The following is a 27,096-nucleotide window of genomic DNA, read 5'->3' as shown; positions in this document are numbered from 1 at the left end:
ACTCATTCACACACATGGAGAATATTCCATCATACTTCTGAGTTGGCCATCTTGATTGTGGGTCAAGATTTTGGAAGATAGAACTTGAGTTAACTCACCTTAGGATTTATAATTATGACCTACTTGCATAGCCACAGTACTTGGCTGGTCTGGTTCAATTTCTGGTCAATGGTAATCAGCAGTTTATTAATAGTAAAGGATTCAGTGAGGCTAATGCCACTGAGTGTAAAGGGAAGAGGGCTGGGTTCTCACTTGCGCACTATTCCTGAAATGCTGTCAAGACCAATAGTCTTCAACCATTTCTTAATATCATGTTGAGTGAATCAAATTGGCTAAAGACCAATGTTTGTGATGCTGTGGACTTCAGATATCAATCCAGGTAGATCATCCACTCAGCACTTCTGGCTGAAATGGCTGCAAATACTTCAGTCTTGTCTTTTTCACAGTTGTTCTGGGCTCCCCCATTATGGAACTTTTTAATTATCCATCATAATTTATGACTAGATGTGGAAGGACTGCAGTGCTTAGATCTGATCCATTGGCTTTGGCATCGTTTAGTTCTAACTATTGTGGGCTGTTTCTGTTTTTTTTATGCAAGTGTTGCAATTTCACAGGTTAGCACCTCCTGTTTAGCTTTGCCTGGTGCTGCTCCTGGCATCTCTCTTGAACTTATCAATGAATTAAAGTTGGTCTCTTGGCTTGGTAGAATGGAGAATATGTTGACCTATGAGGTTACAGACAGTAGTTGAATACAAATAACTGCCAGCGCATGGCTTTCTCACTGGAACTCACTATGTTGAATAAGGCAAGAGGACAGCAAAGAGTGATGGGACTGAATGATTGACAGGCTGGAACATGTTTAACTATTGATATATGACATCTGCTTATTTGCTTGAGTGAAAGATATTTGCTCCCAAGATTTCTTTTGAGTGTGCTGTCAATGTTTAGGAGTCAACTTTCATGGCTTTGAAGGGTATTTCTGTTATCTTGGATAGGGATACCTGCCTTCACAGCAGCATGGGAACTATTATTGCAGCTCCACCTGGTGTGAAACAAGAATAGCAGGAGCTGCAACACCATCAACAAAAGAGGGCCTCCAGCAGGAACAAGAGCATTCTTTCTCTCAACCACCTCCAGACACCCCTTGATCAATCAGAAATCATGTTTAGCAGCTATGTAACAACCAAAAGGTCAACAGATTATTATGTAAGATAGCCAGGAAGCTGTCATGATGCTTTCATTCTGTACCAGTCAAATCTCCCTCAGACATTTTCATTGCCATGGTCACTCTGCAGGTTTATATCTATGAGTTACTCTCTGAGGACATAGCTGACAACATTTGTGAGAATTCCAACTCTTCCAAAAGTTATAACTAAAACAAAATAATCACAAAAGTTGGCACAGAGCAAGCAATCAGAAAGCTGAAGCTGCTATTTAAGGGCCTGAATAGACATGGGATTACTGGCACATTTCATATGTACCATAAGGAGTATCAGAATGACAATGGGATGCTCTATATTGCTCAAGATAATGAGATAAAGAGCTCTGAAGTTGCTGGAGGAGCAAAATGATAAGCACCCAATGTCTTCTGAAGTGGAAGAGAAGGAGGAACAGAAGGATCAGAATGAGAAAGCTGATGTAATATGTCCACAACATCTCTCCCAGGTACCAGGGATACTAAGGCAACCTGATTCTGGCTTATTCCAATCTAAATCTCTCTAGCCATCCAGAACAAAATAAATCCAGGCTGAAAGTCCTACCCCAGTCTGTAATACAAAGCAGCACTCTAGACAACTGTTTAGCCACTCTCTGATTCCAGGTGATTCGTTCCTACTTTTGTCACATCACTTTCCTCAAGATTGAATGTCACTTAGCAAGTACCTGGGACAAAAAGGGCAGACAGGAATATAGATCTTCGAAATAAAGTTTTTAGATTAAAAGGACTGAAAGCAAAAGTGAAAATTTAATATTATATATGTGAATGTTAATCGTTGTACTTTTGTAACATAGGAAATAGAAACATAGAAAATAGGTGCGGGAATAGGCCATTCAACCTTTCGAGCCTGCTCTGCATTCAATATGTTGATCATCCAACTCAGTGTCCTGTTACGTAGAACATAGAACATTACAGCGCAATACAGACCCTTCGGCCCTCGATGTTGCGCTGCCCAGTCATACTAATCTGAAGCCCATCCCACCTATACTATTCCATGTACGTCCATATGCCTGTCCAATGACGGCTTAAATGCACTTAAACTTGGCGAATCAACTACCGTTGCAGGCAAAGCATTCCATACCCTTACTACTTTCTGAGTAAAGAAACTACCTCTGATATCTGTCTTATACCTATCTCCCCTCACTTTAAAGTTGTGTCCCCTCATGTTTGCCGTCCCCACACTTGGAAAAAGGCTCTCCCTGTCCACCCTATCTAACCCTCTGATTATCTTGTATGTCTCCATTAAATCACCTCTCAACCTTCTTCTCTCTAACGAGAATAGCCTCAAGGCCCTCAGCCTTTCCTCGTAAGACATTCCTTCCATACCAGGCAACATCCTAGTAAATCTCCTCTGCACCCTTTCCAAAGCTTCGACATCCTTCTTATAATGCGGTGACCAGAACTGTACACAATACTCCAAGTGTGGCCATACCAGAACTTTGTACAGCTGCAGCATAACCTCCTGGTTCCGGAACTCAATCCCTCTATTAATAAAGGCCAAAACACTGTATGCCTTCTTAACAACCCTGTCAATCTGGGTGGCAACTTTCAGGGATCTGTGTCCATGGACACCGAGATCTCTCTGCTCATCTGCACTTCCAGGAATCTTACCATTAGCCCAGTACTTTGCATTCCGATTACTCCGTCCAAAGTGTATCACCTCACACTTGTCCACGTTAAACTCCATTTGCCACCTCTCAGCCCAGCTCTGCATCCTATCTATGTCTTTCTGCACCCTACTACATCCTTTGTCACTATCCACAACTCCACCGACCTTAGTGTCGTCCGCAAATTTACTAACCCACCCTTCTAAGCCCTCATCCAGGTCATTTATAAAAATGACAAACAGCAGTGGGCCCAACAGTGACCCTTGCGGTATGCTGCTAGTAACTGAACTCCAAGATGAACATGTTGAATCAACTACAACCCTCTGTTTTCTTTCAGCACGCCAATTACTGATCCAATTACTGCTATGTCTCCCACAATCCCATTCCTCCGCATTTTGTAGAATAGCCTACTGTGGGGAACCTTATCAAATGCCTTGCTGAAATTCATATACACCACATCAACCTGTTTACTCTCATCTACCTGTTTGGTCACTTTGTCAAAAAAGTCAATAAGATTCGTTAGGCACGACCTACCCTTCACAAAACCGTGCTGACTGTCCCTGATCAGCTTATTCTTTTCTAGATGGTTATAAATCCTATCTCTTATAACCTTTTCCAACACTTTACCAACAACTGAAGTGAGACTCACTGGTCTGTAATTACCAGGGTTGTCTCTACTACCCATTTTGAACAAAGGAATCACATTTGCTATCCTTCAATCCTCAGGCACTTTTCCTCTATACCATGATGATTTGAAGATCAATGCCAAAAACTCAGCAATCTCTTCCCTTGCTTCCCAGAGGATCCTAGGATAGATCCGGCCCTGGGGACTTGTCTATTTTCACACTCTGCAGTATTTCTAATACCTCTTCCATGTGAACCTCAATCTCTTCTCGTCTAGATGCAAGTATCTCTGTATCTTCCTCGCCAACATTTTCATTTTCTATAGTGAACACTGTCGAAAAATATTTATTTAGTGCTTCCTCTATCTCCTCTGACTCCACACACAACTTCCCACTATTATCCTTGATTGGCCCTAATTTAACTCTCGTCATTCTTTTATTCCTGACATATCTATGGAAAGCCTTAGGGTTAACCCTGATCCTATCCGCCAACAACTTCTCATGTCTCCTCTTGGCTCTTCTGAGCTCTCTTTTTAGGTCTTTCCTGACTTCCTAGTAACCTTCAAGCGCTGTAACTGAGTTTTCACATTTTGTCCTAACATAAGCCTTCTCCTTCTTCTTGACCAGGGATTCCACTTCCTTAGTAAACCACGGCTCACGTGTTCTATATCTTCCTCCCTGCCTGATAGGTGCATACCTATCTAGGACACAGGAGCTTTTCCTTGAATAAGCTCCATATTTTTAATGTGCTCATCCCCTGCACTTTCCTTCCCCATTCTACGCTTCCTAAATCTTTCCTAATTGCATTGTAATTTCCCTTCCCCCAGCTGTAACTCTTGCTTGGTGGAGTACACCTATCCCTTTCCATTACTAAAGTAAACCTGACAGAATTGTGATCGCTGTCTCCAAAATGCTCACCTACTTCCAAATCTAACACCTGGCCAGGCTCGTTACCCAGTACTAAACCTAAAGTGGCTTCGCCCCTTGTAGGCCTGTCTACATACTGTGTCAGGAAGCCCTCGTGCACACACTGGGCAAAAACTGACCCATCTATAGTACTCGTACTGTAGTGATCCCAGTCAATATTTGGATAGTTGAAGTCCCCCATGACAACTACCCTGCTTCTCTCACTCCTATCGAGAATCATCTTTGCTATCCTTTTCTCTACACCTCTGGGACTATTCGGAGGCCTATAGAAAACTCCCAGCATGGTGACTTCTCCTTTTTTGTTTCTAACCTCAGCCCATACTACCTCAATTAACGAGTCCCCAAACATCCTTTCTACAACTGTAATATTGTCCCTGATCTACAATGCCACACCTCCCCCTCTTTTACCATCTTCTCTGTTCTTACTGAAACATCTGAATCCTGGAACCTGCATTAGCTGTTCCCGCTTTCTCTCCATAACCTTTGATCCCTGAGGCCTATACCTAACACCTTCCCAAAAAAATTCAATAATTTGGCCTTAACTGTTTTCTGCAGTGGAGAATTCCAGAAACTCACCACCCTCTGAGTGAAGTGGTTACTCCTTATGTGGTCCCTGGATCTGTATTCTTCAGACATCCTTTCTGTGATTACCCTGTGTTGTCCTCTTAGAATGTCATAGGTTTCTTCACAATACCCGCTCATTCTTATAAAACTATTGTGAATATAGTCGTGAATAACCGAGTCTCTCTTTATACATCAGTCCTGCCATCCCAGGAATCAATCTGGTAACCTTACATTGCACTCCCTCCACGGCCAGAACATCCTTCTTCAGACAAGGAGATGAAAACGACACACTATACAACAGACATGATCTCAACAGGGCCCTGTACAATTGTAGCAAGTCATCCTTGATCCTATAATCAAAACTTCTTGCTATTTAAGCCAATATACCTTTTGCCTTCTTTGCTGCCTGATTCACCAGCATATTTATTTTCAGCAACTGGTGTACAAGGACACCAAGGGATCATTGCACCTCCCCATTCCCCAATCTGAGGCACAGTGAAAACCTTTGTCTTGTGAGCAATACAGGTAGATCACAGAGTAAAGTAGCATAGATAGTAAATACTAGGTAAACAGCGGCAAAAACAAAAACACAGGTACAGGTGAATGTTAAAAGTTTGTGAGTCCATTCAGCATTCTAACAACGGGAGGGTAGAAACTGTTATGAAACTGCTGGTGTGTGTGTTCAGGCTTCTTTACCTTCTCCCCGATGGTAGAGGTTGTAGAAAAACATTGCCAGGGTGGGATGGATCTTTAAGAATGCTGGTGGCCTTGCCTCGATAGTGGACCTGGTAGATGGATTCTACAGATGGGAGGTTGGCCTTTCTGATTTTCCAGGCTGAATTCACCACTCTCTGTAACCGTCTCTGATCTTGAATGGCACAGTTGCCATACCAGGCAGTGATACATCCAGACAGGATGCTCTCGATGGCTCACCTATAAAAGTTGGCAAGGGTATTCGCTGTCATGCTAAATTCTCTCAGCTGCCTGAGGAAGAAGAGATGTTGTTGGGCCTTTGTAACCAGTGCATCCAAATGAAGAGACCAAGAAAGTTTGTTGTGGATGACCACTCCCAGGAGCTTGACATTCTCCACTCGTTCCACCTCTATGCTGTTAATGTGTAGGGGGACATGAGTAACATCCCACTGGAAGTCAATAATGAGTATTTGGTTTTGCTGGCATTGAAAGCTAGTCTATTTTGTTGCCATCTGAGATTCAACTGACTACAGTGATGTCATCTGCGAACTTGTAAATGGCATTTGTCTGTTATTTGGTGACGCAGTTATGGGTATACAGTAAGTACAGTAGGGGGCTGAGTACGCACTCCTGTGGGGTTCCAATGTTGAGTGTTAGTGACGATGAAACATTGTCCCCAATCTTCACTGATTGTGGCCTGTCGGTCAGGAAACAGAGAATCCAGTTGCAGAGAGTGGGGCTTATTCCAAGATCACTAAGTTTAGTAATCATTCTTGAGGGGATAATAGTGTTGAAGGCTGAACTGTAGTCAATGAGTAGGATTGTTATGTAGCTGTTCTTGGTGTCAAGATGTTCTAGAGAGGAGAGAAGGGCAAGTGATATGGCATCTAACATAGATCTGTTGGTCCGATAGGCAAATTGGAGTGGGTCAAGAGAAGTGGGGAGGCTGGAGTTGCCATGACCAGCCTTTCAAAGCACTTCATGACCACTGAAGTGAGGGCCATTGGGTGGTAGTCATTGAGGCATGCTGCATGAGCCTTCTTAGGTACAGGAATGACTGGCCCTCTTGAAACAGGCAGGGACAATGGCCTGCTGCGGGGAGAGGTTGAAGATGTCTGAGAAGACCTCTGCCGGTTGATCTGCACATGCTCTGAGCGCACAACCATGATCATCATCATGGCAACTAGTAATGGTTATGTTCAATCAATAAATCTGAAATATAAACCTCGTTACAGTAATTGTGATTGTCACAACCATCATAAGTTGTTGTAAAAACCCAACCATGTTACTAATGCCTTTTGGAGATTAGTGCTGTCTGCCATCCTTACCATGTCTTGTTTACAAATGACCCAGGTTCATAAGAAGGGGTAGCACGGTGGCACAGTGGTTAGCACTGCTGCCTCACAGCGCCAGAGACCCGCGTTCCATTCCCACCTCGGGCGACTGTCTGTGTAGAGCTTGCACATTCTCCTTGTGTCTGCGTGGGTTTCCTCCGGGTGCTCCGGTTTCCTCCCACAATACAAAGATGTGCAGGTTAGGTGAGTTGGCCATGCTAAATTGCCCGTAGTGTTAGATGAAGGGGTAAATGTAGGGGAATGGGTCTGCCGAAGGGCCTGTTTCCACATTGTAAGTAATCTAATCTAATGTGATTGAATATTATTTGGTTTATGAAATGGCATAGCAGGGCAATTAGGAATGAGCAACAAATGCTGTCCTTGACCATGACACCCACACACCATAAAAGAATTTTTAAAAACTATAAATTCTACTCTTCCTATTCCTAATACTCCTCTGTCGATCTACCCTTATAGCTTCAGCAGAACTAGAAGATGGCTGTTCATTTCCCTTCTCTAAGTGCTATATTGTCCGTGGTCAATTCCTCTGAGGCCCCTGTTAGACCCGACATTGATTGCTCCACCTGTATTTGTGCAGGAATAGTTTTGGTCATGTCAGCCAAAAGCTGGAAAACACTTTGGTGCACTTCATTGAGGTGATAAAAAGAGATGATGAAGTTATCATCCATCCTATGTATCAGAGAGACTGACACTGCTAGCCATTGGACCAGGTCAACATGCACTCAGTCTGATGCTCCTTGTAGTTACCTGCACTTCCTATGAACGTAGACTTAATTGTAAAGTCAAAGATACAATGACACCCATGGCAGAGATGGGCTCAGAAGTCTCTTTACAATCATGTGTGGTTCTTCTCGAAATGCTGGACAGAGCTCACACACTCTGTGCTGCCGTTCTGAGTACTCCTCTATATCAATGAGCCCCGAGGTCTCAGCAGAACTTGGCAAATCCTTCACCTTCTGACAGCAACACTCCACTACTGCCATTGTTCATCTGAGGACTGGAATTTTACTGGTGAGACAGTCCTGACACAGGTGCAATCGGTGGAAGCAAGTGCTCTAACTAAATTTGGGAGTCTGGCCTCAATTTTTAGACTCCCAGAAACTAACTAGTTGTTAATGGGATTTTCATCCTTTGAAAGACTATGAACTGCCAGTCAATCAGAATGCTACCAGTCCAGCAGTCTCAAACATGTCCCCAGGAGTAAAGGCAACTGCTGATATTGCACCTGGAAGACAAGACATTGTGGAATCAGGCACCATCCTAACCAGATAAGCTGTGCCAGAGCACTGGGTAAGCATCGCTAAAGCATTTTGGAGAAGGTGGTTTACTGAGGGCAAGAGGTGTTGCCAATGGTGTGGCCATTACCATTAGTGTCCCCTCCATTCTCCATATAATGCTTGAGAAGGAAGCCCGTGGATCACCTACTGAACCTGTAGAGAGGTGGCCAGTGTTCATGAAGTGGTCTCCCTATGCAGTGGAAGGCCCACCTAAAGCTGCTAAAATGTTAGCAATGATGGAATGAGGCCACTTAACTAGCTCAGTTGAGTGGCTGGCTGGAGTGCCATTCTCCACGTCCCCTGTGATTGGCAAAATGGCATGGCAGTAGGAGGCCATTCTCAAACAAATCAACACCGACTGAGAAACCTATACCTGTGCTGGTGGAGACTGCATATGAATCATATGTTGGTGCTTCTTCAGAGTGTGCAATTGTCTAAGAAGTCTCCAACCCTGCCCCACACTAAATCCTGAAAAGCATTTACAGCTCTTCTGGAAGATGGAAGTCATGAAGAAGAACGGAAACAAAGAGTGCATTCTCAGCCACCAATGCGCAGATCATCATTGTTCATTGCCCGTTGGCATCAGGTGAATTTGGGTGTGTGTTGCATGCCATGTAGTTTTGAGATATCTAATTCTGTAACAGACAGCTGGGAGACCCTCACTTCGACATTGCCATTGATATGAATGCCTACACTCAGCTTATTTCCAGTGTATCTCTCTTCTGAAGTAATCAGGGTAATGTTGACTGGAAAATCACCTCTGCTTTTTCCCAGGTGTTCTGCACTTTTTTCACCTATAAGGAGAGAAAAAAGAGAAATGTGAGTGTGAAAACTTGAATTCGTTGACAGCATCATGGTGACAGATGAGTAAAATGATAATAAGATCAGAATGTCAGTGGTGATAACTCACATGCTGCCTCCAAACAGGAACAGTCACCCAACAAGGGGTTTTGGTCTGTGCAAGAAAAGATTAGGGGAGTCATTTAAAGATGTTTGCACTTGAATTTCCAATGTCACTCAGTTTTCCTGCCTTGAAAAATTAATTGAACCTCTTGGAGCATCCAACTCAGGAGTGAAGGACCACTCTCCCACTGCTCACCTCCTCTGCCTCCGTCTTTGATGCAGGCTTCTTCTTCCAATCCACTAGAAGTGGGATCTCCCTAGGATGCTTTTCAGCCCACAGCATGAAGTCCTGGGATCCATCTGAGAGTCATCAGGCAATTTTCCTTCATTGAGACTCCACCTGTCAGTGACTGGCTCCCTCTTGAAATTTGTGGAAAGTTTTTGTTCAGATTCTTGCAAGGGCCCTTTAAACAGTGAAGCTTCAATGGTCAGGCGTAGTTTCTAAACTGCCTGCCGCTTCTAACAAGTTAGGATTAACAGGATAGCAGAATGTTAAATACTGTGGTTGGGTTAAAAACCTCTAATAAGCACATTGCTCATACTTCCAAGTTCCTGATGAACAGTCAGCATTGGATCATGCAGTGCATTGTAACAATAACCTTTTTCAGTGTTTTGAAAAGAAAAGATACAAACAGGTATGACAACATAACATTAAAAAAAAGAGTAAAACAGTAGCTGACTTAAATTTGGATGTACAGTAATCTTTATTACAGATTCAATAAAGACCCTTGCTTTCAATTAATTTCTGAAAAGGAAACAAAAATAAAAGCTTAGTATCTACTTATGTGTAACAGAAGAGCCAAGTCTACAAATGAAAAGTGCTTCATCCTTTGAGATTTACTTTATAAATTGTCAATGTGGTGAATACCATCCTAATTCATTATCACAATGGGGAGCTTAAAAGTATTTTTTACAGAATTTAGAGATCACAAACTTTCCTGCAATTATTAACATAAGACATTACAATGTCATTGCTAACGTGATATTTTAGAAAAAGGGAATCTTCTGAAGAATTTATCTGGCTTTTTGAAAGAAATGAACAAAGTGCCTGAAACTAGAATATACCATCAGCAACCCAGTGCTTAAATCCCTAATGTTGCTTATTCAAGTGAACATTGAGGTTATGTTGTTTTGGAAAGAGGTTCTGAGAGCACTTACAGCATTCATCCTTCAGCTGTCAGAAGCAAGTACAATCATTTCACATGTTCCTATGCTTCTGCATGATACCAGTAGATGCTAGCAGAATCTTTAATCTTGCAATCTGTTTTACTGATTAGTTTAGCTTGCTTCATATTATGTTAGAATATTCTACTTATACATATTTTAAAATTAATTCAATATTAATAAATAGGAACAATGACATTCTCTAGAATAAATAAATTAGATATTCATCATTACAGATTCTGACAATATTGTTTGAAGTTTTAAAAGGGTAAAGCATTTTTTGTTTTCCAGAAAATATATTTATTTAACATTTACTTCCTTTCTTTTCCAAAACAAGAAGTGCAGAACAATATGTACAACATGACTAGGCACAATTAGATCCAGCCACAGAGCACTACTTACGGCTCACCATTTGGAAATTTTTAATTGTTTACGTTTTAGAATTTTAAGCTTTTTTTTTAAAAAAACTGATGCAACCTTCAACAGATCAGTACTGAATACCATTTAGGTTTAGAGTTAAAATGTTGAAAATGATCATGAAGTTAGAAAATAATTTTCATCAAGCATTTTTCTTGAAATCTTTGAGTCCTTGATTAAAATTTAAATCCATTCTTCACTCTAATACTTAATCTTACAGTCACAGCTTTTGTCTTTAACTATAAATCCTTACTTTCAGAAGTAAAACTCATCTCCATGACTCATGAAAGTTTCTTGCCCCAAACCATCCAAGCTCAAAATAAAGCATTTCTTGGCCTCGAGGATGCCTACTTATATCTTCAGCGTCAACAAGGCTCACCAATCAGAATGTCCCTCCACCTCAGTGACAGATATCAGGCCTGCACCTGGGAGTAGCGGGAGCAAGAGGGAAAAAGCCTTCTCAGTACACATGAGTGGCATGAGTCTACAATTATTCCATATAATTGGCATTTTTCTGAGTAGATATTCGGTTGCACATTTCTAACATCTGGATTAGTGGTGCTGGAAGAGCACAACAGTTCAGGCAGCATCCGAGAAGCAGTAAAATCGACGTTTCGGGCAAAAGGGCTTTTGCCCGAAACGTCGATTTCGAAGCTCCTTGGATGCTGCCTGAACTGCTGTGCTCTTCCAGCACCACTAATCCAGAATCTGGTTTTGAGCATCTGCAGTCATTGTTTTTACCCATTTCTAACATCTGTTGTAGTCTTGTGGTTCAAACAGAACATAACAATATTTTCCATAGTGAAAGATATGGATTATTTCAAATCGACAAAGAATGTGATACATTTCAGCTGTGCGCCTCAAACCTCTCTCTTAATTAGCAAAGTCGATGACTCAAAATCAACTCATCCATCAGGGAACCACATACCTATAATTTGATGAAAAGTCACCAGTCTCAAGGTGTTAACCTTGCTTTCTCTCAACAGATGCTTCCAGACATGCTGAGTTTCTGTTTACATTTCATATCTCCAGCATCAGCAGTTCTTTGTTTTATTGTCCTTATAAATTTGAGGATTGGAGTCAAGACCCTACAGGTGAACCCTGGGAACACAGAGTACAATGATAATATCTAAGGTTGGACCGCGGCTTAGAAAGTCCAATTGGTGGATCCTAAACACACACACACACACACACACCTTATGGAAGCAATGGGCAAGGAGAGAAAGGTCTGTCCCATGTCTGAGGTTCTCAAATACATGCTACAACATTGAAGTCTGTGAGGTGGGCAATGACCAATTCACATATCAATTCACCTTTAAAGATATCAACAAGGCAGAATTGCAAGCAGGAGGAGTAAATAGCTGTCTTTTTGAAATCAGGCAGAGTTCAGGGAATGTGAGCTCATGTAAGAAACTACTCCAGATTTTGAGAATCCAGTGATTCCTTGATGCACACCTGTTTTCAAATCACATTTTAATCGTCATGTCAACATGGTTCATATCAATCAATTCTGACTGGATCTCATGAAGTACTGATTGTTTTGTCAATGTTTTAAGAGCTTGCATGTTATATCAGCCAAGGACCAGGATGTAAAACATACTACTAAATATAATGTCCACTCCATCATGAAACATGCAATCAGGAGGATTCATAAAAAGTTATCTTTAACTGCAAGTTGAGGCCTGGAATACTTTCTGAATCCCAAAAGCCTGTCTGTCATTTACAAGGCACAAGTCAAGAGTGTGAGTGCTCTCATGGAATACTCTCCACTTGCTGAGATAAGTGCAGTTCCAGCAACACTTAAGAAGCTTGACACCTTCCAGGAGAAAGCAGCCCACACCCACAAACATTCCGTCTCTCCACCACTGACACTGAATAGCAGAAGTGTGTACCATCTACAAGATGTTCCACAGAAATTCACCAAAGCATTATCTTCCAAACACAAGACCACTACCATCTAAAAGGAAAAGTGAAGGAGGTATATGGGAACCCCACCACCTGAATTCTCCTTCCAAGCTGCTCACCACTCTGACTTGGAAATATATTGCAATTTCTGTTGGTGTAACTGGGTCAAAATCTTAGGACTCCCTACCGAAGGAGATCTTGGATTAACCTACAGCAGGTGGACTGCAGCGGTCAAGCTTTTACGGGTCTGTGCTAGATAGCTAAGAAGTTGCCATGCCTCATGCATCCTGGACAACTTTCAAGTGCCAGCCTCATTTAAAAGCCTTTGGCCTATACAAGGATGGTTGTCAGGCAACATGGAATACTTGCTCCACACCAAGCTGATGACATCTCGAAGAGATCCTCAGACTGCTAATGACGAATGGTACTATGCTGCTTGGACTTTGACCAGAACCATTACTGCATTATTGATCAGACCATAAGTGACCTGAAGATGATATTCTGCTGCCGAGACTGGTCAGGCAGTACTGTGCAGAATAGTCCAGACAGAGTGTCCCACATCATTCTCATGTGCTATGCCTTCCGCAATTACAGTCACTAAAGTGGGAGTGGGAGGGGAAAAGGTATTACCTGAGGAGGAGATGCAGGAGTGAGAGCAAACCACTGAGGAGCAAGATGAGTGTAAAGATCCTGAGATGGGCTGGCATTCCCACCAAAGTGAGAAAGATACTGCATAGAGAACTGAGCTAGAGAAGCCAGAGAGAACTTCAAAGCCACTAACTTCCAGGATGACTGAGCCTTTTTGTATTCTTGATAATATTACATTTATGAATTGACATTCAACCTGTTGTATCTCCCATTCTTGTAGATTGAGTAGTTTTCCTATTTGATCTTGATATATCAACTCAATAAAATGTTGTCTTTCCTTTCAAATGTGATTCTAATGTCCTCTGTGAAGCTAAAGTTCATGTGTAAACCTTGCACTAGACCATCATTAGCACCAAAGCAGATGTGACGTTTAGCACTTCCATTGACTTGTTCTCATTTTGTGCTGGAATGATCCTTGGACCAAAGAAAAATGAGTCACATGAGAGAACCCATTCTCTGTTGAGAATTACTGAGTTGTTTCCCAACATGAGCCTGTACCTTGTGTGCTTTAACCCTCACCATCCCTGAAGTGCTGCAAAATATGATAAACTTTCACTGTAGCTTTGCAATGCCTGAACATGCTCATTGACAATGCTTGCAGTACTATTGTTATGAGATGTAAATCTGCTCCCCCAAATCAGCACAACACTTAAAGGTGGATTGATGTGTGAATTGGTCATTGCCCACCTCACAGACTTCAATGTTGTAGCATGTATCTGAGAACCTCAGATATGGGACCGACTTTTTTCTCCTTTCCCTTGTAGATATATGACAGATACCATCATTATTTCCATAAGGTGTGGCTGTGTGCACGCGTGTGTGTGTGTGTGTGTGTTTAGGATCTACCAATTGGATTTTCTAAGCCGTGGTCTAACCCTAGATATTATCATTGTATTCAGTGTTCCCAGGGTTCACCTATAGGGTCTTGACTCCAATCCTCAAATTATAAGGACAATAAAACAAAGAACTGCGGATGCTGGAGATATGAAATGTAAACAGAAACCAAAAATGTAAACATTTGCTTCTTTGTGTGGGGAAACCTTAAGTTAAAATTACTTCTCTTACAATTACCCAAATGTCACGCTGTTGAGCTTGCATGGTGTTAGCACTTACCTCAGATTTCCACTCCAGAATGAAGTCAGGGTTTATATTCATAATTGAAACTCACTCAAAACTTTATGAAAGGTGAAAAAATAATAAGAAGAAAATGATTCAATCTTTCTGATGTCACTTCTGACTATAGAGATAAGAAATCAAACCTGGAAACTAGATTAGGGTCACCATGCATCACTGTCACTACAGATACTGATGTCATGTTTAAATACAGTTGTGTTGTTCAAGATCCCTGGCAAATAGAGCTTTTTCTTTCACTCTGTGTTGCCACACTGTAACAAATTAATTTAAATTCATATTTTATTAGTACTTTGATGAAATTATGGAAAAGGCCTGGAGTAGATGACGTACTACAGAGATCCAACTAAAATTTCCATACACATTTAATAATGCAGTGAAAAGAAGTAACTCCTTCTGGAAATGACTTGAAAATAATTTGTTAACCCTCATTTTAGCATGACTATTTTTTATGTTCAATAAGTGAAAATGCTTGCAAAATTTGACGAGGACTAAATATTTTGTGACAACTCTGAGCAAGTCACACCTGCTAATTCAACCTTGAACTCAATGAAACCTACACAACTTGAAACACTTGTAAGTAAAGTGTGGTGCCAAGAATTGCCTACAATACTCTACTGGAGCCCAAAATAGAATTTTACAAAGGTTCATAATAACTTTTTTGCTTAAGTACTTTATGCCCATTTTTATTAAGTCTACAAGAACATGTGCCTTATTCGCCAACTTCTCAACTTGCTCTGCCAAGTTCAATGATTGTTTAAAAAAAAACAAGAGCTCTTTGCTACCCCACCATGTCCAGAACTGTATTCTTGATTTTATAATGCCTCTTGTTCCTTCTAACAAAATGTCTCAATTCACATGTCCTTGCATTACATTTCTTATTCCTTCCAGACTCCATGCAACATATTTAACCAACAATGAAAGGACTGAAACCACCACTTGTAGAATTAAAGGAACACCCCTTAAGTAATAAACCACCAACAAGAAGCTATGTGGTTGGTGATTCTTTGAAGGGGCACTGGGAGGGAATTCTTCCTCATTGTTGCATAAAAGCATAACAGGTTAAGGAGGAGAATTTACTGGATGAGTGAACTCTGAAGTGGTATTACTGCAGTCCAATCAGCATTGCACATGATTGATACTTAGAGGGAACATTGTGCATATATGAACATCCTCTCCAATATAGTTTTCATGCTACAGAACATCATTTCAGAAGTCTAAAGGGAAGTGTAAACAATGCTAATTAATTCTCCAAAGAAAAAAAAACAAACTGACATATTGCAAACTCCTTGTTTGATTCTTCCTTTTGTGCCAAGGGGTGTTTATGGGGATTTTTGCAAGTTTATTTTGGAACAGCATCATTAAATTGGGATAGTCTGTTGGGTTCTCGGATAGGATAAGTTATTCAGTACGCTGTTTTCTGTTTTTGTGTTTCATTCAGTAATCTTGTAAATAAATTCTGTTTTGTTAAAAACTGAGTAGTTTGACCAGTTGTTTTTCTCCTGGAATATCCACTGTACACATGCTTACATCAAACAGCAAAGTCAGGATTTGGGCTACCTTCTTGAAATGTTTTGAGGGGTCTGGCCTGGTACATAACAATACAATTGGAAAAGAAAATAGATGTACATATCTGATGAACATGTTTGAATTTTCAATGCAAAAAACAAATATGGGAAGAAAAAATTGCATTATCAAGTATTCAGTGAACGTTTTTAATTAATATAGAAATACTGAAATTACAAATATTAGAAAATATGTTTACAGAACTGGAATGGAAGTCAAAATAATTACTTCATCATGGTACTGATCACTGATGAGACCACAACTGGACTCCGATGTGTAGCTCGAGCACCCAAGGACAGTGATGCATTAGTAAATTTCAGAGGAGAGTGATAAGACTGATTTCAGTATTATGGCTTTAAATCATAAAGAAAGGTTGGCAGACCCGAAATTGTTTTCATTAAAACTAGAATTGAAGAGAGACATTATCCAGGTCTTCAAAATATTGATTGCTGTGAATAAAATCAAGTTTGAAATGCGAATTCAAAATTACAAAAGTGATTTAAATTTAATCGAGTGATTAAAAGTTCTTTCCATTCCTCCCAGGATAGGGTATACATCAAGCCTGAAAGAAAAAGACAATCAGTCTCCATCAATTACAATGAAATTGTTTGGAGCAGAACAGGTAAAGACAATGTTCAAATGTTTCGTAACTGAGGCTAAGTGTATTGAGGCATGCCAATCTTTAGTCTACTGATCCTACTTGTATTTCCAAGCTTCATCTTATCATTAAAAGTGTCAGCCATGTTTTAATTATTCAGCCACAGGATATGGCTGTCACTTGCTGGCTGAGCCAGTTTTTATAGCCCATCCCTAGTTTCTCTTGTGAAGGTGGAATGGAGTTGCCTTCTTGAACTTTTGGAATCCATTTGGTGTAGGTATGTCGACAATACCGCATGGGATCAAGTTTCAGGATTGTGACTCTGTAATAGATTTCCAAGCCCAGGTGGTGAGTGGCTTGGAGGGGGATTTGCAGGTGGTGGTGTGCCCATGTATCTGCTATCCTTCAAGATGGTTGTGGTCACTTGAAAGCTGCTGTCTAAAGAGACTTTTGGATTACTGCAATGGGAGCACCCTCATTGCTGTGTCACAAGTTTCCAAGTTCAAGTTGAACTCCAAGATCTGAGTATAAAAATCTAAGCTGACCCTCCAATGCAGCACCCAGGGAATGCAGCATTGTGACAGGTGCTATCTTTTGAATGAGTTTAAAACAAAATGCCACAACTGTTTTCATGAGTGAATATACAAGATCCCCTGACAGTATTTCAAAGCAGAGCAGACGTAAGTATCCATGGTATTCTGATCTCAACTTATCCCTCAAAAGGCACCACAAGCAAACAGATTATCTGGTTGGTGCAACACTAGCAGGAAGAATGCACTGTAACAAAGTCTCACGGCACAATAAGCTGTACCAAAAGTGGAAATGTCTTATTTAATCACAAAACGGTCAATTTATTTTCTCTGTATTATTGTTAGCTGGAACAAGAGACCAGGTTTCTTCAGTAAACTGAAGAATAATTTATTTATTAGAAATGAAGTTATGTGTTAAATATGAGGCTAAACTGGCTCCATTAAGAAAAGGCCTTCAAAGAAAACCAAGGGAAGAGTATTTCATGTATTTCAATACAATCAGAGATAGCTCCAAGAATTATCACTTTGTTATTGTATTTACTCAACATCATACTAACAAAGCTACTACAAGCCTTTCCTTCCCAGCTTGAAGCCCAGTCCTGAAGAAGGGTTACACCCAAAATGTCAACTTCTCCACCTCCTGATGCTGCCTGGCTTGCTGTGGTCTTCCAGCCTCCTGCTTGTTCTTTTGCAAAGTCCATATCCCTGTATATTTTGTTCCAGTTTTGATCTTCATGTAACTATACCAAGGTAACAATCTTAAGATCATTTCCATTAACTCCATTTCTGCAGTATTTGCAGTTAATTCATTTATTTTATTCCAAATGCAACACATTTAGTAGAGAGGCATTACTTTCAGCTTAACATTTTTACCATTAACCCTATTTGGTGTTTTTAAAAAAAATTTATACATGCTGTCCCAGTCTGGGTGCCATTACCTAAACATCTGTTGTACGATTCTGCCAAATCCTTTTGCTTTGTAAACATGTGCATCCCTGTTCTTTTTAGTTTAAAGACTTCTCTACTGTCCTAGCTATTTGATTCACCAGGACAATGGTTCCAGCATGGTTCAAGTGAAGCCTTCAACATTACCCCCTGGATTTCTATATCTGCCTCACCTGCAATCACTGCCTCTCATCCCTTCCCACACAAAGAACTTAAATAACATAATCCAATGGGTGTGACCATCTCAGGAGGCAAACTGACCATATAATGTCCCCTCCCCTGATACAGCACAATATCTGCAACTCAGACTCCAGCTCCTCAACCTCTATACTACAATTGTAAAGTTGCAAACACACATGTGTTCACTCTGGCCCACTTTTTTATCCCAGTACTCATAGAGTCATAGTCATAGAGTCATACAGCATGCAAACAGACCCTTTGATCTAACAAATCCATGCCAATTGTGTTCTCACTTGCCTGCATTTGACCCATAACCCTCCAAACCTTTCCTATTCAAGTACTTATCCAAATGTCTTTTAAATGTTGTAACTGAACCTGCATCCACTACTTCCTCTGGCAGTGCATGCTAAAAATAACCTACTCACTGTGTAAAAACGTTGCCCCTCATGCACTTTTTAAAATTTTCTCCTCTCACCTTAAAAATATGCCCCCTAGTTTTGAACTCCCCAACTCTAGGGAGACCTATTCACCTTATCTATGCCCCTCATGATTTTATAAACCTCTATCAGGTCACCCCTCAACTTCCTATGCTCCAGTGAAAGATATCCCAGCCTTTCCAGCCTATTTTTATAACTCAAATCCTCCATTCCTGGCAACACCCTGGTAAATCTTTGCTGAATCCTTTCCAATTTAGTAATACCATTTTACAGCAGAGCAACTGGAACTGCACACAGTACTCCAGAAGGGGCCACACCAATAATCAAATTTATTCTGAATGAACTCTTTAACAAAAAGAGAAAGAGAAACTAGACATGATTACACTAAAGATCATACTTTAAAGCTTAGAAATACTCACATCAGTTTTAAGTTATTTCATAATGTACAAATGCAAGTCTTTCTCCTAGTAAGCAAACATATAGCATAAAAAATAATTGCTATTGAACATTACAAACTTTTTCATGAACAATTAACTATTTTTGAAAAACTGTCAGCAAACTCCAAGCCAGCCACTTATTTTCTCTGATTATTACACAAGAGTAATTACTATTATTGATCACACGAACAAATTGCACAATAGATGTTTTACTCTCAGTACTGTCCTGTTTTGATTATAAGCAGAAAATTGACAAACATTTCTAATTGCAGCATGAAACCCAAATGCTAAACTGTTGAATCTACTAAATCTCCACTTTGCTTTCTGGTTGGTGGTTCTCAGACTACTATTAGTCAAAAATTTAAACATATGCCTGAAGAAAGGCAATAAAACGAATTGTAAAACCCTCAATGGCAGCAAATAAAATGAAGGCTCTGTGGATATAATTTAGTCAAGACTTCAGACAATTATAAACTCTCATAACCATTAAAATTGAATACACTTGGGTACATCAGTGTTTAAGTATACAGACACACAATCATACATTTTTAATGGTCAGTTGGTAACAGATGCATTCATAAACCTATATCTTTATCAACCTTCAAATCAAACTGCAGAAGACAGTTTGTTAGTTAATTTTATGCTTACCAAATATAGCTATATTTTCCACAGAGGCATTAACTACTTACACAGCAGAGAGAATGAAAGTGCAACATTTCACAAGTTAAGTCTTAGGGCACCTTTGTGGAGAATTCAGGAACATTGAGCTCTAAGCCCTGATTATGTGATTACAATTTTATTTAAGTATGGAAGTTGTGGTTCAAATTTCTTCAACCATTTGATGGAAATGGCTTACAGCATAGTAGAAGAATCTCCACATTGAGGTATCTGATCTGTTACTGACCAACTTTAATCATCAACAGCTGATTAACTCAGGTTCTCAGGTTAAAGGTTTTAATTAAGAGATGTGCCAGACTTGAAGCTAAATGCCATTACTATCCACAGCAAAAACAGGCAAGGACATTCACGGTTTTCCATTTCTACAGCAAATCTGACCCGAATCTTGGCAATGGGCTTCAAACCAGGACAAAAGATGATTCAGGAAACTTGTGCATAATGTATTTTGGATGAATGTAAGCTACATCTATTATCAAGCTGTTAACTAAGTAATGCATTTATAATCTACTTTCTTTCAGTGAAGTGCTTCATTAGTGTACATGCAGCATACATTGCTTCATCAGTCAGCATGAGTACAGAATGATCCCTGTTACAAAAGCTCATTAGGTCAATATATTGCACTGTTTAAAACTTGAAGATATCTAAGTTCGAAGATATCTTCACAGGTTTTCCAATTATCTAATTTCAGTTCAACAGCAACAGGTTACATTTACATAATAATAACTAGAGACAAGACTAGATGAATAGGTTTGATACCTGAACGTGACATTGAAGACTTTTGTTTTGAAGAGGCCCCCAAAATAGAGGCTGATATCTTGACAGGCCCTACTTGATAGATGAACATCTATGGACATTAACTTTAAGCTGTTTCTAGCTGTGGCCACAGCAGGAAGATGTTCATTGACCACATAATTCACAGTCAATTCTACTCTATTGTACAATGCAGGCATTTTATGCCAGGCATATGCTTCTTGACACTAAGCTCTTTGATATGGTTATGCATAAAGCGCAGGCCAACAACCACTCAAAATTGATGCAGATGCCACATGAAATCAGATCTTTTACAAAACAGTTAACTTATTTGTGATGAACAAAGTCAATAACCATTAGTATGATGTTTCTCAGTGACAGCAAATGATGTTACTTTTAAAAAAAATATTTTAAGTACTAACTACTCATGATTTTGAACCCTTGTTAATAAGGAGGAATTTAGATCTGGAAGTTCAAATCCTAAATAGAGAATGGAGATTGCAGGGGCACTGCCCACAGTTTTTCAGACTTCCCTAAACTTGGGGGATCCCAGAAGGCAAGATCAAAGGCTGTAGGGAGAAAGTGGGAAAATGGGATTAAGAAACCTACCAGCCATGATTGAATGGCAGAGCAGACTCGTTTGGCCGAATGGCCTAATTGTTGCTCATATGTCTTATGGTCTTATGGTCTAAAATTGCAAATATTATGGTCTTGTCAGTTTAACTTCTGTGGTGAGGAAACATCTAGAACAATTATTCTGGATAGAATTATTAGTACCATAGAAAAATGTGGGTTAATTAGGAACAGTAACATGGATTTCATGGAAATCATGTCTGCCTAACTTGGAGCTTTTGAGGTAACAGAAAGGCTTATTGTCAGTAACTCTGTTGATATGTATGTGGAATTCCATAAGGTATTTGATACAATGTCACACCAGACATGTGAGGATAATTATGGGTCATGGAATAAAAGACACAGTAGTAATGTGGATATGAAATTGGCTTAGTGATAAGAAATAGAGTAATGGTGAATAGGTATTTTCCAAGCTGCAGGAAGATTTTTGGTGGACTCCTCCAGGAGTTGATGTTGGGACCCTTACATTTCCTCACATACATTAATGATCTAGATCTTGGTGTGCAAGTGACAATTTCAAAGTTTGCAAATGATATAAAGCTTGGAAGAATTGTAAACAGTAATGAGGAAAGTGTAGAACTCTAAAAGAACAGTCAAATTGCAGAGTGGCTGATGGGTGCTAGATTGGGCTCAATGAAGGGACGTGTGAAGTGATGCATTTTGGTAGGAAGAACATTGCCAGACAAAACCAAATAGGTGTTACATATCCAAACAAGGTGCTGGAGCAAAGAGACCCAACTGTATATGTGGACAGATCACTGGAGGTGACAGAGCAGAGAACAATTAATAAAACATAAAGTATCTTCGGCTTTATAAACAGTGACATTTGTACAAGAGCAAGAAGGTGATGTTGAACTTGTATAAGACATTTCTTTGACCTCAATTGGAGTATTATATACAGTCCTGGTTGCTTCAATAGAGGAAAGATGTGAATGCATTGAAGAGAGTGCAGAAGTGAATTTGAAAAATGTTTCCAAGGATTAGCAAGTTTTGTTAGGAGGTTAGATGTTGGGGCCATTCTCCTTGTAGAGAAAGATAAGAGGAGATTTGATAGAGGTTTTCAGAATCATGAGCAGGATTGCTATGGTAGATAGGGAGAAATTGTTCCCTTTTGTAAAAAGATCAAAAAACCAAAAGGCAAAGATTCAACGTGATTTGGAAAATAGCAAATGTGATGAGAAAAAACATTTTTCACAAACCAGGTCATTAGGATATAGCACTGCCTGGAATTGTGGTGAAGTCAAATTCAATTGAGGCATCCAAGAACATAATGAATGAGCATGTTGATCAAAATTGTGTGCAAGGGTACATGGAGAAAGCAGGAAATTAGTAGAAGGTAATGATACTCATTTGAAGAGCCAGTGCAGGTACAATGGACCAAATGGCCTCCTTCCGTGTCTTAACACTTCTACAATTTTCACTCTATGAAATATTCAAAAGAAATCCAAGAGGGGACAATAAAAGTATAAAATTTTAAACTATCAACCATTCATATCTCACATCCACTATGACACTTAACAATTGATAAATTAAGTGATACAGAGTATTTGGCACCTAAAATTATTTTTGCCTGCTTGTACATCTCCTGAGGGCAATGGTGAAGTAGTTGTAATAGTATCAGCTTAGTAATTCAGAATTTCAAGCTCGAACATAGTTTGAAATAACACCACAGTAACTATTGGAACTTAGTGTTAGCAATGCTATGAAAGTATTACTGCTTGTCATAGAGATCCATGTGGTTCACTGATGTCCTTTAGGGAATGAATGTGTCATCTTTTCCTGGTATAGCCATTATGTGACTCCAGATCCATTGAATGTGGATGATTCAACTATCCTCTGAAATAATCAAGCAAGGCACTCAGTTCATGAGCATTAAGAGATGGGAAACAAAGACTTCCTTTGCGAGCAATAGGCATATCCCATGAAACGGTTTTAAAAATCTTGGATGAGTTGCTGTTTGAAATCATATGCTAATATACATTTGTTAACTGCTCCCATCATGAACCAGAAAAAAAATCCGAGCATAACAGGCGGATTAGCAAATCAAACAGAGGGCACAATATGATTCCTTTTGGTAACATGTACAGAAAGTATCACAATAAAATATTAAAATTCAAGTTGTGATTACAGTAAAAGAATGCTTTATTCAAACATGTATGCATGCTTATAAAATACAGAAACTAAACCATTTGTACTGACCAAAATTTCAATTAATTATGCATATTTTCTGTTGCTATTTTAGATGGTAAACTGACTATCATTATTGGTTAATTTGATTCGATGGACTATCTTTATGTATATTCATAGACTGTAACGTTCTAAAATAGTGCAATAATAGACACAAAGCAAAAGTCATTTTTGCTTCTGTCACATAAAACAAAATGCGCTCAGGATTCATCATTACCACTTGACATCCCCGGATAGCACATTTTGGGATGTTGCCTGAAAATAGATTGCGTCAACTACAACATACTCCTTCATTGATTAGCCCTCAAGCACTCATGGTCAACGTTCACACATGAGTAATGGCTACTTGTACAAGACTGGCCAAAACCCTGACCACAGTTTGAGACATCCCTTACAGAAAAGAGAATTTAAGATTATATAATTTTAAATGCAGAAGTGAAGAGGAACAAAAATAGAATATTACAGAAAAAGCATTTTATGATTAAATGTACAAAGTTCAAAATACCATGTGAAAGTAGGAGCATTTTCTTACCACAAATTCCTCCAATTGTTTATATTTCTTTTCCCGAAATTCACAGTAATTTTTCATTTCCTTGCATTCAGGGCAACAACGGCTGGTGTCCACTCGAATACAACGAGGATGCAAACTAGGGCACTCAGGTTTGACACACACTGGACCATCTTCAGTGCAGACACACGGGCAGGCAGCAGGACCCGGTGTGAACTCCTCTCCAATTTCATACACAAAACCATTCTCATCCATGCAGCCTTTACCCCTGTAATCAGGGTATGAATATTCAGAGGTCGGTGCAGCACCAGTGACTGTGGGCAGTGGCTCAGGGCCTTCAGTGGTGTCTTTTTGGGGCTGGGACATAGAACAGGGACAGCAGAGAGTGATGAAAAGCAGGCACCAGGTGAACGCAGGTGAGTAGATAATCCCAGGGGCCATGACAGGGATTTGTTAAGGGCATTCCTCACAGCCACAACTTCTCCCACTAGGACAAAAAGAGCACAGTTATTTACAGCGTTGGTATGGCAGCTTTAAAGGAGCTTCGTCATCTGATAATGCATCTTGAACAAGACTTCTGTTCAAAATGGCTACTTCATATGTGACACTTTCCCTGTTTGTTTCAATAAATATAAGATTTAATATTAAATTAGCAAATTGAGATAAATCACTGCAACAGTTATAAATTGGCCTTTGATAAAATAGACAAATTTCCTCTGTTTTTCACTATTTCCAGGGAAACACCCCGATAAATTAACGCTGTTTCTTTACCACATAGATGCTTTGTGATTTAAACAAGACTTCAAAGGAATTGGTAATCAGTTTAGCATCTGTATTTGTGATCAGATCTATGAATTGATGGGCTATATCTTTAGTGACTTTAAAGTGGGGGATCTGACAAAGTCAGCGTGAGGTTAACGATTGTCAAGTGAGGGGCGAATTCCTGAAGATTGAAACTCAGTTTCAAAGTTGAATTTGACCTTTTATTTATGAACAAACTTCATTTTCCGAGCAATACGGAGGTGACAGTTCCCTTGTGTCAATTACTCTCAGTGAGTCTGTCAACTTCTGTCACTAAAGACCATCTGAAGCTTCACAAGGAGAGTATAGCAAGCAGGGCATTGTCGTGAGATGAGAAAACCAACCTGTTCACCCCCCCTCCACTCAACGCTGCTTCGAGAGCGGCACAAATTGCACGACGTCGCTAATACTTTTCAGGCTACCACACATCAGGGCGAAAGCAGAACCTAAAGCAGTATATGTCATGCCCCAAGAATTGGAGCATCCATAAAATGTGGTGGCCTATTTACTGAAGGTCGGAATGCGCTGGTACAGAGGGGGAGATTCCGGTCGGAGAATACAGCGCCTGGTGGCATCTGACTGTATCGAGGCGAGCAGCTCGCGAGGTGCGCGGTTCACTGCCGCCAGCGAGCTACAGAGGAGCTGCAGCAACATCCAGACCGGCAACGCCGACCGTATCCTGACCATATCTTGTTATTGTTTTTAATTCCTTTTTTTTTATTTGACGTACCCTGTTTGCAGAGGATAAGATCGCTCTGCGAAGCCTGGGATCGCGTGTAATGCAGCTGTTGCTGCTGATGTTGCTAACACACAATCCAGCCAGACACAGTCAAAACACACAGCGACCGCAAACTTTAAATAAAATAAACAGCAATGCGCTCTTGCATATATTTATCAATCATAGTTTTCAAACAATCCGCTGATTTTAAGTGTCTGGCAACAAACTAATAAAAGTCAGAACTAGTTACCTGCGTGTTAGTCAGTCATTTTGTGTTTTTAAAAAAAAATAAACTGTTGTGTCGGACGGGTCACTATAATTGAGGAAAACCCAAGAGTGTTTTCCATACCTGAAGAGTCGCCGCTATTTGAAGGGACTTTGGCGGGCAAAGCTCGGAGCTGCCGACGTGGGGACGCGCTGCCTGGCCGATCCGGCTCAGGATGTGGCCGCTGGAGCCTCACATTTAAAAAAGGATGAACGCCGCTGACCCGAAATAATGTAACTCCCGAACTGAATTCCGAGTTCCAGCAACAAGCAGCTGCGGCAGAGAGAGAGAGAGAGAGAGACGTACACGGTCCAGGGGGAAATCTGCTTCTCCGTCTACTCCATCTCTTTACGACCTGTAAACACCTCACACTCGGAATGGACCCACAACCACAGGCAAACTCAGCCCTGTTGGAGAAAATTAATTGAGCTATTTTCCTCCTTGTATAAAAATCGCAGGCTTTATTTACCCGAGCTCCCGCACGATTTCCAAACAAACCTGCGTTTTAAGGGAGCAATGTCCCAAGTCACACGCGTGGTCAAACACTAATGTGGTAACAAATTATTCCAAGTGTCCGAAAGCTGTGCATGTAGTTCACCGTTTTTTTTTTGTCAGTTCGCAGTGAAACACGAGCTGCTTAATTAGCAAATACATGCTACATTTGAAATAAAAGAAGATAAAAGTAAGCGAAATATTAAGGGTTGAAATCGAAATGCAAACCTGACAAACGTAAGAGAAAGGTTGGGGAGGAAGGTGTGTGTGACGCTTTGGTCAAATTAGGTTCATTTCGTTTCAGTTACTTTGAATGTCAATCTCAAATCCGAACTCTTGAGAAAACCGAAGGTTCTACAGTACTCTCCAACCCGCCTGAAGATTGAAGGAAGGCGTGAAGAACGTAAAATATTTCGCTGAAGGGTCTCTTGCTCAATCTACCCATCTCACTCTGCTTTTGTTTTGTAGCTTACTTCACGTTTCTTTGGCTCCTCAGAAGGGGCTAGAAGATAATCTCTCCAAGAAAACATTTTAAGAATGAGCCTAGGGATAAAGTTCCAGGCCCACATAGAATGGCAGGGAGTGACTAGTGGATGCAGTAATGATCCATATTAGGACCAAAACCATTCATAACAAATCTTAATAATTTAGATAAGGGAACTAAATCTGATATCTCAAAATTTGCAGCTGGAACAAAGTTGGGTGGAAGGGAGAGCTGTGAGGATAATGCACAGATGTCATAGAATGATTTGGACAGGGTGAGTGAGTGGGCAAACAAATAGTAGATACATTACGATGTGGATAAATGTGAGGTTATCTACTTTGGTAGCAAAACTAGGAAGGCAGATTATTATTTGAATGGCTGTAAATTGAGATAGGGGAATGTTCAGTGAAACCCGGTGTCTTACTGTGCACTTACTTTCAATGATAAGTGAGCAGGT

At 40.2% G+C, this 27,096-nt stretch overlaps 1 protein-coding gene across 4 annotated transcripts in view; it reads right to left on the bottom strand.

Annotated features, from left to right (window-relative positions):
• The window catches only part of vwc2 (von Willebrand factor C domain containing 2), a 162,706-nt gene extending 136,262 nt beyond the window's left edge, over positions 1 to 26,444 (bottom strand). The window contains exons 1-3 of one of the 4 annotated variants that reach the window (XM_072574954.1): positions 26,384 to 26,444; positions 25,748 to 26,070; positions 23,904 to 24,366 (exon numbers count right to left, since the gene is read on the bottom strand). In XM_072574954.1, coding sequence (XP_072431055.1) covers positions 23,904 to 24,320 — 417 coding nt within the window. In that variant the 5' untranslated portion in view covers positions 24,321 to 24,366; positions 25,748 to 26,070; positions 26,384 to 26,444. The other 3 variants (XM_072574953.1, XM_072574955.1, XM_072574957.1) reach the window with 3 other exon arrangements.
• Positions 26,445 to 27,096: the final 652 nt, after the last annotated feature.

This window comes from Chiloscyllium punctatum, chromosome 8 (assembly GCF_047496795.1).
Source record: "Chiloscyllium punctatum isolate Juve2018m chromosome 8, sChiPun1.3, whole genome shotgun sequence".
Lineage (NCBI taxonomy): Eukaryota > Metazoa > Chordata > Chondrichthyes > Orectolobiformes > Hemiscylliidae > Chiloscyllium > Chiloscyllium punctatum.
The sequence above is the reverse complement of the archived record's forward strand: the minus strand, read 5'-3'. Positions and strand labels throughout refer to the sequence as shown.